The following is a 14,439-nucleotide window of genomic DNA, read 5'->3' on the forward strand; positions in this document are numbered from 1 at the left end:
ACACAAAGAATTTTCCTTTTACTCATCTCCTCACAGGACTTGATCTTGCACAGACCAATGGTTACTGTCGCCCAACTTTACATTGGCTACACTCTCCCTGGATCACCTCCCTCATACACTGTCTGACCACTCACCAGTGTTATTGACTGTCTTTGTTCCAGAAGCAATGCGCTCCCGCCGAAGAGGCTATACAAGATAGCGTATTTCGTACCGAGATTAGTGAGGCCATAGTGGAATATTTTCAATTAAACACTGCATTGGAACCTCGTTATACTACACTTTGGGAGGCATTTAAAGTTTGCATTTGAGGAACGTGTATCGCTAAACAGTTTTGGGGCCTACGCACCCTCCGCCAAGACTTGGAGAAGGCGGAGAAACTTTTAGGTGATCTGGATGCAAACCTCTCACAGATGGGTGACCTGACTCCGCTGCACCAGCGGGTGAAACTGGTAACGGAATTTCAGGAAGTTGCTGCTCGCGAGGCCAACTATTTTGGCAAGTACGCACGGACCAGGGTGTATGGGGAGGGAAAGATACCTGGGCGGACATTGGCTAGGTTACTGTGCCCTCAAAATCAATCTTCTTACATAACACAGGTTCAAATGCCAGATGGAACTTTAAGCAATAACGGAGCTGAAATCACTACAGCCTTCTACTCTTATTATTCCCTTCTGTACACTACCCGCTCCCCCCTCGTGGATAATGCACTCGCCAATTATCTAGCCGAGGTAGCCATGGTTTGGCTCAACAACGGGCAGCAGCAATTTTTGGCCTCCCCTATTACAGCAGACGAGATAGCCCAGGCATTGATGACCTCAGCGGAGTCCGTGCTCCGGTCACGGACGGGCTGTCTGGCACATTCTATAAGACATTTAAACCCCTACTGGTTCCCTATTTACTGGAGGTCTACCCAGAGTCCTTTGAGAATGGTGTACTTCCACCCACAATGTGAGAGGCTATTACATCTTTATTATTGAAACCTGGTAAACCTCCATCGCACTGCGATTCATACAGGCCCCTCTCTCTACTGAATCAAGATTATAAGATCCTAGCTAAGGTTCTCGCGGCTCGTATTTCTCTTTTAGTGGATCAGATCAGATTATATCACCTTATCAAATGGGGTTTATTGCAAATCGCTCCACTTCAGTTAATCTATGTACGGTTTTTGCAGTAATAAACCAGATCACACCCAAACTTCCAGCATGGGCGGTACTATTAGATGCTAAAAAAGCATTTTTTGACTCCTTGGAGTGGTCTTTACTCTATACCTTGCAGAAACTTGGCATTCCCCAAAATGTTCTCAGCCTTGTCCGCCCATTAAACATGAATCTGGTTGCCTGACTCCTCCCTGGTTGCCTTCACCGCACCTGCATGAGTTTGGGAAAACCAACAGGGTTGACCCAACTTATATTATTGCATTTCACTGGGTTAAGATGGCCGCCGTTTTGCCTCTGATGTTTTAACCCCTCACTAGAGTAGTCCTCTTTCTATCTTTACACAACTGGTTGAGCGTGGGGTGTATAGACAGCAGTGCTCTGCGAGACACTACGCGTGACGGACGGCGTTGGCGGTGGGTTCTAGCTTTGTGCAGGACCAGTAACGATTTATAAGTAAGTGCCTGGGTGACAGGGATACGCGCGTTAATGTTATAGTCCCGTCATCCCTTTGGAGGCGAGAATCTAGTGCCGGTAGACTTCGTGCAGGGAGAATTTTGTTGAAGTGAGAACGTGTGGTTTACATAGTGTTCTCTTTGTAGATTCGGGACCAAGACAGACGAGGGAGAGCATTGGCGACACCGGAGCCCGTGATCTGGGCCCAAGGTATAACGCTGGCGCTCATTTTAGCTGGAGGGTATGGAAGTTCACTGGCCGTAATGTTGTCTTCAGTGAGGTTTTATCATGTAAAGGTGTGTATCCCTTTTCCCCCTTAGGTGCCCTGATTTTGCCGCGAAGGCATTTTGGAATTTAACGACCTTTAATTTATGAGTGGCAGGAGGAGCTTACACGGACGTGTAAGTATATGGGCTCTCTCTACCAGAGAGAGCAATACATAAGTATAGTAGAGGTGTGCACGGCTCTCTGTTTCCTCACGTAGACTGATTAATATGAGCAGTGGCAGCTGTTGTGCACCCTAGTTTGTAAGCCGGCGGATTCCGGTTGACACCTGGGAGTTAGATCCTAGTACAGCCCACGGGTGTCTCCCTAGTAGGGATTAGTTTGCGAGTTTGTTCTTTAACTGTTGGCACTTGTGGTCACTTTTTGCTGCACTTTCGGTGATTTTTTGGTGAGGATTCTGACTCTCTATGGCGTGCGGGCTTCTACCTTCACCCTCACTTGCTCGGGAGACATGCAGTGTCTTGGCAATACCATTAATGTGTTTTTGATTGTAAATATTGTGTGTATATATATTTTTTGTAGTGTGGGCACAGTTTAGCAGTAACCCTGTCCTGAGGAGGCCAAGGAAAGATTAAGGCCGAAACGCATGTGCGTAGACACATTTTCTTGAAGGAGGAGTCGTAAACATGAAGTTTTGATTGCATACAACGCGACAGTATTCTGAGAGGGTCTACGTTGTTGGACAGATTTCCAGTATACTACCTTGACTACCTCCGAGTGGTTCGCCCTGATTTAGTGGGAGGACACTAGTGGAATATACTTGTGGGGTTAACGTATGTGTATAGGTGTTGTGTGTTATGTTTCCTTTTTGTAAATTAGTACATAAGTTTGTATAGATGTTTTGTTATTTCTCGCCTGATTAGACGTCACGTTTTATGTAGATGGCTAAAATGTTTTGATATATTTCTATTAGATTGATTTACTAGAGAGAGGATAATTAAAATGTGCTCTTTTCAAAAATAAATTGTGTATCAATTCCTGTATACCATTGCTTTTTGTATAAAATTACGTTCCATACCCAGGTATATTTAGGGTCAATTGGGTATAACCCTGTTGTTTTTTGCCATGACTCCATATAAATGGCGCCTTCTCAGATCAATTTGAGTTGTCTTGGGGGACCAGACAGGGCTGTCCATTCTCACCACAACTTTTTATTTTCGCAATGGGCCCCCTGGTCGCCCCCTGCTGGCGTCCTTATATGCTGACAATGTTATACTATTCGTTTGCAATCCTGAGACTAATCTCCCTCCCCTTCTTAGGGAAGTTGTGCGATTTGTTTTTTCTGGGCATGTTATCAATTGGGCCAAATCTGAAATATTTCCACTAACTGAAATTTGCTCTCGAGTACCCTCTTTGGTGGTGCGATGACCCCCCACCCCTAAATATCTTGGAGTTTACTTACGTCGTAGTGCAGCAGAAGTTGAGTTATTGTCGACGCAAACGGACAGAAGGATCAAATTTCCCCTGTCTATGGCCGGAAAAATTGCCATTATCTACATGGTGGTTCTCCCTCGATTTCTTTACTACTTGCTAAATATTCCGATTCCACTCACCTCTAGATTCTTTGACACATTGCGTGGTATGCTCAATGCTCATCAGACTGGTTTGGGCGGGTGGGTAGCCACGCATTAGTAGGCAGCCATTAACAATGCCATATCAACGCGGCAAATTCAGGGTCCAAGATTTATCTATACTTTCTGGTAGCACAAGCGTACTATGCATATTACTGGTACCATCCCGTTGCTCAACTGCAATACTTGAAACCAGAATGTACCCAGGCTAGGCCCCACTCACTTTCTGGTCTTATAACACCCACTGAAATACAGATACTCCAAACAACATTTTGGGCATGCACAAGAATATGCTGATACCTTCGTTTCGACTTCCTATACTCCCCACGCATACCCCTGCTAGGCAACGCATGGCTCTCCCTGACTATGGAGACTGACCAAGAGGACTTTGGCTCGGTGCGAGTTACACACGCGCCCAGGTGCTTTCTGTACCAAGCCTGACTGGGGAATGTGATGTGTCCTATATGAACAGATTTTTGCGCACAGAATACGCACTTCGTTGATAGCTGCGCTGCGAGCATCCACTGTAGAGCTGGCATACTTCCTCCCACTTTCACTCGTTATTACCTCTGCTTCGGGTGCCCATTTAGTTTCTAGACTTTATCATTAGGCTCTTACACTTAGACCACAGGTGAGAACAGGGGCACAAACGGCTTGGGAAAATGATCTGGGCCACCCCCTACCTGATAAAATATGGACATACTGTTGTGAACAGACCATGTGTGTTTAATTTAATCATTGCCATAAGATTTTAGATTTCAAATACATATATAGAGCGTACATCACACCCAAAGTATAGGCAAAAATGGAATGCCCCAGATGTGCAATGGAGGCTGCTGACTTCTCCGATATGGCATGGAACTGCGCCCAAGTGCTAGCATATTGGAATGAAGTCTTCCGCTATCTAGCCAAGATGCCTGAAAATTAATTGACCCCCTTTTCGTTAATGGAATTGCTGGGATATGTGAAGCCACTCAAAACTCAAATCTTGACATTTTTATTGTTGCCTGAAAACTGCTGGAAATTCATAAGTCATTACAAAATACGGCGTCCTCCCCGCCAGCTCAGTGCCAGGTGCAGCTGCCCCAGTGGCACCGCCCTAAAACCAGCCCTGAAGGCACCAGATCTTTGAGCCAGTCTTCCAAATAGTCCACCATATTGCTTCCTTCGATGTCCTCCATGAATCCCATAATCCGTGTATTGCTACAGCAGAAGCGACTCTCCGCATTTTGGGTCCTGTCTTTGAGGAAGCGGACCATTTCACTGAGATCCCAGAGTTGTTGCTGAAGGTTGGTAGCACTGGGTTGTTGGTCTGATAGCGCCTTCTCGGACGAGTTACATAATTCTCCAGTTTTCGTCGTCATCTCACCAAAGATTGATGTTCAGTTACTGCATCTACTTTCGCTTCTGCAGAGATACGGGATGTTTTGATCACTTTAAGAATGATATCAAACTTTTCAGGGTCTGATGATGAAGTTCTGGGATTTGTGGTTGATAAGGGCGCTATAGGGAGACAGATTGTCTGTTTTGAGAGTCCCGGTACTCTCAATAATTACATATGTTGGTAAAAAGATAGACAGTAAGGGAAGTTCAGGCCTGCTTATTGACACCTGAGTGCAAATAGATTGTCTGATGGCGACGAAGCACGAACAGCCCACACCCCTTCAGAGTTTGTTCTTTGCTTTGTATGAACCGGTATGCAGAGGTGTGGAAGGCAGGGACTCACCTAACGCCAGTAGTGGGATAAAAACTGCATAGCGAGGCCCTCAAATAGCTAGGGACCCCTCCGGGAGGACACATGGCATATACAACCCATTCAGGTCGTAGGATGAGGACCTTCCAGCCGACAGCGAACAGGATTGTCATGATAATGAATGCTTCTAAGGAAGCTTGGTGAGCTCACATGCAGGAGGTGTCCACAAGGGGTTTCTGATTGGACACAGGAAATTCATGCCACATAATCATCTTATAGCTATTAACCATCAGACTAGGCCTCCAGGTGTTCTTGCTGCAACTAGTGGACCTGACTGTCTTGGTCAGGATGAACAATGGGACCTTGATGTACATAAGCATGAGGTCTTGCTCTCTGTCAGAGAAGTCAAAGGTGCAATGGACAGACAGGGATGTGTGATGTCAGCACTGCTCTCCAACCTAGTCATCAACAGAAGACCAAGCCACAGCCATCAGATGGACCTTATTCTCTACACTGGAGGACCTTGACTATGTCAATGACCTAGCCTTCCTCTCTCTTATACACCAGTATATGCAGAAACACATGTCTCACCTCAGCATTTATGAACAGCAAGTGGGCCTGAAGATCAACAAAAAAAAAATCAGAAGTCATGGCACTCAAAATCTCAAACCCTTCACCAATCAAGGTGGATGGAGAGGACCTAGCCATGACTGAAGAGTTCACCTAAGTAGAGTACTATCAGACATAATGGAGTCGCAGGCAGTGACATCAAGAAGAGACTGAACAAGGCCAGGAATGCCTTCAGGATGGTGAACAATGTGTGGCGGTCATCTCAGTACAGAACAAACAACATGCTGACTCTTTACCAGAGCTGGGATCTGCCTCACTCTTTAATACATCTGAATGCTGGCCGCAAACAATCTCCAACCAGGACCTGCTCAACAGATGCAAACAAGAGCGCATGGACACTATGATTATGAGAAAATGATGGAGAGGGATAGGACACACCACCAGAAAAGAACAAAGACTCCAACACAAGAACAGCTCTCCACTGGACCACCCAAGGCAAATGGAACAGAGGCAGGCAAAGAGCACCTGGAGGCGAACTGTGGAAATAGACTTTAAAAACCTTAACCACAGCTGGGGCATCGTACAGAACGTTGCCCAAGGCAAACAGAAGTGGAGGTCCTGCACTGCTGCCCTACATGCCAGTCAGCATAATGGGCAGTAAGTAAGCAGTAAGGAAGAAGGTTGCAAAATTTCAAACACTGAAGGCCTGAAATCCATCCCACAGATATTCAGAAACTGCCTAGACCAGTGGTTCTTAACTTGTGTTCTGGGGACCCCTGGGGTTCCGCAAAGCCTACCCAGGGGATTGCTCAGATAATTAAATCAAATTAACAGATTAATGAAGTGTACATAAATCGAAAAGCAAAATGTAAAACCGAAAATGTTAAAACATTCTGTAAATGTGAAGGAGTTTGAAACGAGAGGCTAAAAATTAGGTTAGAATCCTCAGAATGATTAGGGAGAGAAGTGCAAATGCATCAAACGGAATATAACATTGGACAATGAGTGGCCTCAATTAAATTTTAAAAAGCTACAACCTTCCCATCATAATTAAAAAAAATGTTTTTTTATATTTTTGTTTGTGAATTAAATAAAATAGTTAATCATTTGTGTATTTGCTGGATGAATGCTTGTTTCTGTATTTTGTGTGCATTGGTTTCTGGTTCAAATCATTGAAAATGATCAGGTCGGGATCCTGGATTTCCAGTAATGACTCAGTGGGGGGTCCCCAGATTCCAATAATGATTCAGTTGGAGTTCCCAGGATCGAGTAATGGTTAGGAGGGAGTCCTTAGAAGTCTTAAGGTTAAGAACCACTGGCCTAGACCCTGTGGCAGACTTCCTAAGGAGACAGGGTCACCAAGTGTACCCGTACCTCAACGACTGCCTCCTGAAGGCTCTTTCAGTGGAAAAAGCCCTTGACTTCATAGCAGCTTGCATCAACCTGTTTCACCAGTTGGATTTGACACTAAGGGGCCTATTAGGATGGCGGGCGGACGAAAGCGGTGCTGGGACCGGCCGCCACTGGTGTGGCGGTCCCACACCGGCAATTAGGATGCCACCGCCACCGTGGCTGTGGCATCCTCTATTCCCAGCATTGGTGGAATGCACAAGGTGGCAGGCACCGCACGGTGCCTGCCACTTTGTCTGTGCCAATGCAGGGGGGTACCTGTGCCCCCCTGGCCCCCACCCCCCCAACATCCAGGGGGCCCGCAATGGGCCCCCAACTGCAAACTCCGCATGCCTTTGCCGCCACGGAAAGGCTGCTTCCCGCTCCCATGGTAAAATGCAGACACTGCCACCATATTCAACCCTTTTCCGCCTGGTCGACTCGTCGGCGGACAGTCTTCCCATTCATAATATGGCGGGGGGAAATGGGAGGCCGGCGGATTCTATGGGGGCGATGGCGATCCGCCCGACATCATAATAGACCCCTAAATGTCCAAAAGTCTCCCATCCATCATGCAATAAGAAATCAGTTACTATGAGCAGTCCTTGATACACAGTTCGGAAAAGCATTTTCTCTCAACAGAGCAGGTTGCAAAACTCTAAACACTGATGAAGTGCAGCTGTCATAAGGAATGGGTTCCATTTAGCACTTACAAATCACTACAGGGCCTAATGTTATCCTGCATAAGGCTAGTTACCTTCTGCCAGCTGCTGATGAGACCGATTTAACAAGAGCTAGATCAACAATAGCAGCAGTTTGGAGGGTCAATGGGCAACAGATTGATGATTTCCAGAGGGCTAATTTTAACAAACAAAAAACTGTTTCTACCTCAAACTGGTCAAAAGAAACTAAAACTGCAGTAACCCCGTGTTGCCGCCCAGTGGAAGCTCCAATGGAAAGGTTGACTGGTCATTTTCCAATTGCTTATTACTGTTTTTGGATGTTAAACTGGTAGTAATGAGGTGAAATCTTTGCCCAATGTTAACAAGTCAAACAAGCATTGGCATAGCCAATAGGTCTCGCCTTTGGGACCTTATAAGTTTTTAGCCATGCAACAGTTGATGTTATTGCACCAAGGATATTGTGCTGCATAACTAAATAATTATAAGGTCCCAAAAGTGAGACCTATTGGCTATGCCAATGCTTGTTTCATTTAATAGTGTGCGCATATGGTAGCCATATCTGCTTCGTAATTAGTTTTCTCTTTCTTTTTTCTGGCATATGCTTTCAATAAGTAAATAACCACTGCACCACCTTGTCCTGGCCAGGCACTTTGGCTTTGCCAATGCTTGTTAATTCATCTTGAACATCGCTTGCTGTTTTCCGATTCTCTGCAGACCTCTTATGGCATGTGGTATTTTATAACCTGTTTGTGCAGTGGGCATTCCTGCCCAGCAGTGTTTCCTGGCGGCAGCCACGCCCCCAGCGGTCTGGGAACCAGTTCGGTGGCGGTGAATACCTGCTCGGTGACTTACCGTCGCGCACACCTTTGGGCTCTAAGAACAGATCGACGGGGGGGCCTTGTCGTGGAAGCTGTGGTTACTGTGGTCGCCCGCTCAGCACTCCCTGGCTCTCCCATCCGAGCATAGCGCCTTGGATGAGAGCCTGGCTCTTGGGTAAGTTGGCGCTGCGCTGAGGAGCACAATCGAGTCATTTACAATCACCTGTGGAAGGGCTCGGCACCCGCACAAGAGTGTCTGTGGACTTCCATTGGTGTGCTTGTGCCTGGGCTTTTCATCACTAGTGGTTTGCTTTTATTTTTGTGCGGTTGTTCTGTTTTGAACTTTGTCTTTTTTGGTTTTAATTGTAATTTACAAATATTCCAACTGCCGCCGCGGAGCATTTTCGGAGGTGATTTAAATGGAATTGCTCTTGTATAAAAATCCAACTGTCCTTGTGATGGATAATTGTGATGTATATTCCGCCACACCTAGAGATGTACTTATCAGCTCAGAATCACACGATTTGAAGTCAAATGAAGCGCCACAGCCAGGATTGGAACCCAAGTCCACCCGTTTCAGATTCCACTGAGTCCTTCACCTCTGACCTCAACGAGGTCAAGACAGCGGTTGGAGGCAGTCTAGTGCTCGTTCTGACATTGGCCATTCACGCTTCCAGTTCGTGTGATGGACGCACAGTTGAGGGGGCCACACATGTTCATTGACCCACGACACGCGTGCATCCACTCGCATCCTTTGGACCATGCCCCCGTGGTCCGAGTGAGCTTGGCATCAGCAGGCCGGCAGCAGGGTTCAAAGATACCAGCTTAATGCCAGCTGCCTGCCTGGCGTCTCCAAGACCCCTGGTGGTAACGAGGGGTGGGCGCAGTCGTGAGGTCGCTATTTCGAAGCAACTTTTTAAATCAAAAACGTGATAAATATTGCCTGTCTGTGGAATTAAAACCTGGAAAAATCAGGTGACACAAACCGGAGAAAGTTGGGTTTGAGGGACGAAAGTACTCCAGTAAATTGCACTTTGTGAGTAGTGGCTTCGTGTTTGAAGGTGGAGGTTGTCATGGAGTGAAGACTTTCATTTGCGGTTCCTCTTTCAGATGAAACAAGCAGCATGCGCTGCCCACCCCTCGCACACACCGGCCGGCTTTTTGTTTGTCTTGCGCATGCGCCGCTGCCATGTTTAGGTCAGGCAGCGATGCGCAAGACAAACAAAAAGTCCAAACAGTGCGGACTAAAACTGTAGTTGGTGGCCGCTGCTTCCGGACTACACGGAAGTCAGTTGGGCCACTGAAAAACAAGGTAAGAAATAGTATGCCAACACTAAGCCAATGGCAAGCAGCAGGAAAAACTACTGGCTGCTTGCCAACATATAGAGATTACTTTAGGTCTCGCTGAGACAGGGCATGCAGCGCATGCGCTGCCAAGGCGAGACCTAAAAATGGCAAAATTATGAAGTAATACTATCACAAAATGCGCCGCATTAGGTCCTTATTTTTCATTTTCTTGCTACATAATTTAGACAACCTTGCCGAATAATTTCTTCCTTCTCTGCTGCATAATTCCAGTGGCCCTGAGTACAGGAGACAAGGTAATACTGATTCAACCACAGGGACGGCTTGTGCTAAAAATGGATGGTTAGATTTTGCAGTATTTTCTCGGGCACTGTGAACAACATGTGGATTTTGATGACATTGTTTTGAGATGTGCGCTGTATCTGAGTACTGCACCTAATAATCCTTTCTCTCTCAAACAGCAACTTCGAATCATTACAATGAGGCTGATCTGGTTAGGTGGGTTGCCCAGTAACCAAATTAAATAGTTGCATATTCAGGTTTACACAACAAATCAAAACAATGAATGTAATACTTACTTCACCAACGTTCACATCGTTGCAATTCTTCAACTTCAGAATTTTTTTAAACGCTAAGGTTAGCACAGCTCCTTTTAATCGTACTCCTGTTCTATAATTTAATGCCCAGTTCAGTGCGAACGACCAGGATCGAATCAGTTCCATGACGATAATGCCCGAAGTGATGGTGATGCCATGAAGAAAGTCTGATTCCAGGGCTTGTGAATATTCTAACAGTTTCCGGATAAAAACTGCCTAATAAACAAACAACACATGAATAGATTAGAGCTGTTCCAATATCATAACTCATAATAAGTCGTAACTTCAGAGAGTCACTGCGTGTGTTGGGGCCCCTACCCTTCATTGGGCAATAAGCAATATGTGTCTGTAAAAGAAAATGGTGATCAGCAGGTAAATCACAAACAAACATATTTGCATCAATGTGTTGGCAAAATCATTAAAGCACGAGTCAGATCAGCAATTAACGTTTATATGAATTGCATATTAATAGTATTCCTATTGGAAATGTAAAGAAAATAATTGATATTAAACCACATCATAACCTAGTAACATTGATCAAAATCTGACCAACATTACAGGTCAATTTATAAGGGGCTTGGGGTCTTCTCAATTAAAAAAAGGAAAACAATTGAAAAGTTGAATCTAAAATCACCTAAGGCCAGAAGTAATTGGGGAAAATGTGGAAATGCTTGAAGATTTTGGACTTGATTAACAAAGGTAACTTAGACTTTTGAGAAAGTTTTTATTGCTTTTCGGTATTGACAAACTTACCGGTTCCGATTAACAAAGTTACACTTAGACGATTCGTCTAAACTTTGGCAAAACATCTAAATTTAAGACGTTGTTAATTCACTATCTTTATGTCTGCGCTGGGGGCCCGAATGTGGCCATAAAGATAGTACTCATAAATGCCCCTGGTGAATTCCCAAAGTTAGCCAAAGTTTAGACCAATCCAATGAGACACCAAGAAATTATGCACAGATTTGAAAGTACACATTTACACAAGCCTCTACAGCTGGGGACTTGGAATTCTCCTACAAGAACACATTTCCCTTTTTCGGGAGGACACCAGAACTAAACCACAATATTCTCTTAGAGATGTCTATAATGATAATAAAATATCTTCCTTAAACAGATTAGTAAGGCAGATGGAAAAAAGCATTGCCTTGCTGATGAAGAATCAAAGCAGTATGTTAGGAACTCATGTGCAAGTTCTCCTTCAAAGAATTACAGTGTGGGCGGGTTTGTCGTATGATGTTGGTTACATGGATGGGTGTGTGGGTGTATGATGTTGGGTTTGTTGGTTTATGATCTTTGTTGGGTGGATATATGTTAGTGGGTGTGTTTGCATAAGATTTTGGTTGTGTGGAGGTATGACTGTGGGAGTGTTGGAATAGGAAGCAGAATGTGTGTACATATGATGGCAGGTGTGCCAAGTGCACCCCAACAATGCATCCGTGAACTGCAATACATCTGCAGCGCCTCTCTGTCTTTCTGAAGCCTTGCAGCCTACCTTCACTTTGTGTGGCCCTGCTGCCACACTTGCAGTTCGTCTGTGGGCAGTAAGCCCTGTATGTGCTCCAAGATTTACATGTGAATCCACTGTGTTACCCAGCAGCCTATGGATCCCAACCCTCCAACATACACTAATACTCCCACTTTCCATGCATCCTCTCATTGTGTCCCCTGTCCCCCTGCAATCCTGTGTGTTCCCTGGATCCCAGTTCAGCCCTCGTACCCAACCCTTACTGCCTCACTGTGTGCCCATCTACTATAGTGTAGTAATTGAGTGCCAGTTTGCCCCACCCCACACCTGCAGCCCCTTGTGCTCTTCTGCCCTACCTGTGTGCTGCCCTTCCCCACCCCTGCAGTACTCCTATGTGTACCTATATAACTTATAGTCAATTTCTGAGTCTCATCTATGTGCACCCAGCCCCTGCACCCTCTCTGTGTGCCTCTGCTCAATCTTCAGTCCCTGGGTGCCACCTTGGCACTGCAACCCCTCTACGTATGCCCCAATGCAGCACCTCTGTGCCATCCACATCCTCTCTTTGTGCCTCTGCCCCCTACAGCACCTATGCTCCCTTGTGTCCTGTCCCTGCAGCCCCTCTATGTGTAACCACCAACTGCAGCTCCAATGTTTGCCTGTCACTCCTGAGGCCCTTACGTGCTGCCCTACCCAATCCCACACCTTCTAACTCTCTGTGTACCCTCTGCCCTCTTCCTGTCCCTTTTTGGGAGGGATTTGAAATGGTTGTTTAGTGATGGCTGTCACCTATGTTGTCTATTTATTTGCGGACCATCTGTGGATCGTTGCAGGCCCTTGGCTTTGTGCAGCAAGTTTTGGGCACACCCCCTAACTCTGGAGAGCTCACCGAGCATGGTCTTTGACCATGCATAGTTGCACTGTGAAATTTTTAATCTATTTTTTTCAGAATTCCCTCCCCCCCAAAAAAAATAATTGCACTTTTCTAATTCGTTCATTTGCTAGTCCAGTTCCTAAAACCCTGTGAGTAAAACAGTTTTTTAAAATATTGTGGGGAAAAATCTGCCCCTCTGATCACTCCCATATTTTCTCTAGGGCCAAGGGAGGTCCATCACCTCCTTATGTCTCTCTAACACCTTTCTTTACAATGCCGTCTCTCTCTGCCTGGTAATTGCAACTGGTAAGGGCCGCTACAAAAAATAATTCTGATTGCTGCCTTCCAATCAGACTGCTTGGATTCTTGAACCATCCAATTATCTGAGGATCCTATATTGTATGAAGAGAAAAAATTAAGTGTTTTTCAATCCTCGAATCCTGCATGTCCAGATCCACAGATGGTCGGCAAATAAATAGACAACATAGGTGACAGTCATCTCTAAACAACTATTCCAATCCCTCCAAACATGTTTTTTTATAACAAAGATATCTCAAACACTACTGACAAGATTTGCACTAAATGACAAAAAGTACCATTCTTAATACAGTTAGAGTTTCATACCAGAATTTGTATAATTACGCTCAGCATTTGGTACTGTAGCGATGTGCAAATTTTGTTACTGGTGGTTGAATGGGAAACACAAAATTAATTCTCCAATCTCTACATTTTCCCAGTGGCGGCCCGCATGGATCTGGGGTGGTGCGGCGAGGAGGTATAATTGTGAAACAAATAACAATTTACTTACCTCCTTGCCGCTCTGTCCCATTTCGTCTCTCCTCCGCCAAATAGGAAGCAGCCAGGCTCTCCTGAGGCAATCACAATGCTGCAATGCAGCGCTGTGATTGGTCTGTGCGCCATGGTTCGAAACTCACACGGGGACTGGGAGCCTGGGCATGTTCTCCATGCAGGCTGTAGAGCAATCTGCATGGAGAACATGTTAAAGTGCACATGACTGTTTGGCCGGCCTGAGAGGGCCGGACAAAGCATTATGCACACTTTTTAGTATGCCCACCAGTCCTCCCCTGCTCTGTCAGCAGAGCAGCCCAGCCCCACCCTCATGCTGCCTCAGCAGGGAAGAATAAAATGATAATAGCATTGCGTTATTATCCCTTTCTTTTACTGCTGCACAGCAGCAGTGGGACGACGCTCCTCCGCCTTAGTGGAGCAGCCGCCACTGCATTTTCCTCTATTTAGACCTGACAAATAAAAAAAGTCCACCATAAATCACGACACACATGCATATAAATGCCACAATGCATGCATGTGCAGGCATCACAACACATGTGTGTGCCTCGCCAACCAACTTGGCATAGATTTTCTTTAATAGAACACTTGTTGCATGGAATGTTGCTATAATGGTAGGTCACGCAACAGAAACTCTCTAGGGTAATCCCATGCATATAATACGATAACAGTGATAGGCACACAGATGCTAGAGAAATAGTGGACACCTTTGTGGCCAGGAGAGGTGTGGCACAGTGGCCAGAGCATCTGGCTCTGGAGGACGGGACTCA

General features: G+C 45.6%; 1 protein-coding gene across 3 annotated transcripts in view; it reads right to left on the bottom strand.

Annotated features, from left to right (window-relative positions):
• The window catches only part of LOC146805541 (ATP-binding cassette sub-family C member 5-like), a 1,766,780-nt gene that overhangs the window by 1,378,284 nt on the left and 374,057 nt on the right, over positions 1 to 14,439 (bottom strand). For all 3 annotated transcript variants that reach the window (XM_085622799.1, XM_085622798.1, XM_085622800.1), the window contains one exon: positions 10,503 to 10,736. In XM_085622799.1, coding sequence (XP_085478925.1) covers positions 10,503 to 10,736 — 234 coding nt within the window. The remainder of the gene's footprint in view (positions 1 to 10,502; positions 10,737 to 14,439) is intronic.

Source organism: Triturus cristatus, chromosome 8 (assembly GCF_964204655.1).
Source record: "Triturus cristatus chromosome 8, aTriCri1.1, whole genome shotgun sequence".
Lineage (NCBI taxonomy): Eukaryota > Metazoa > Chordata > Amphibia > Caudata > Salamandridae > Triturus > Triturus cristatus.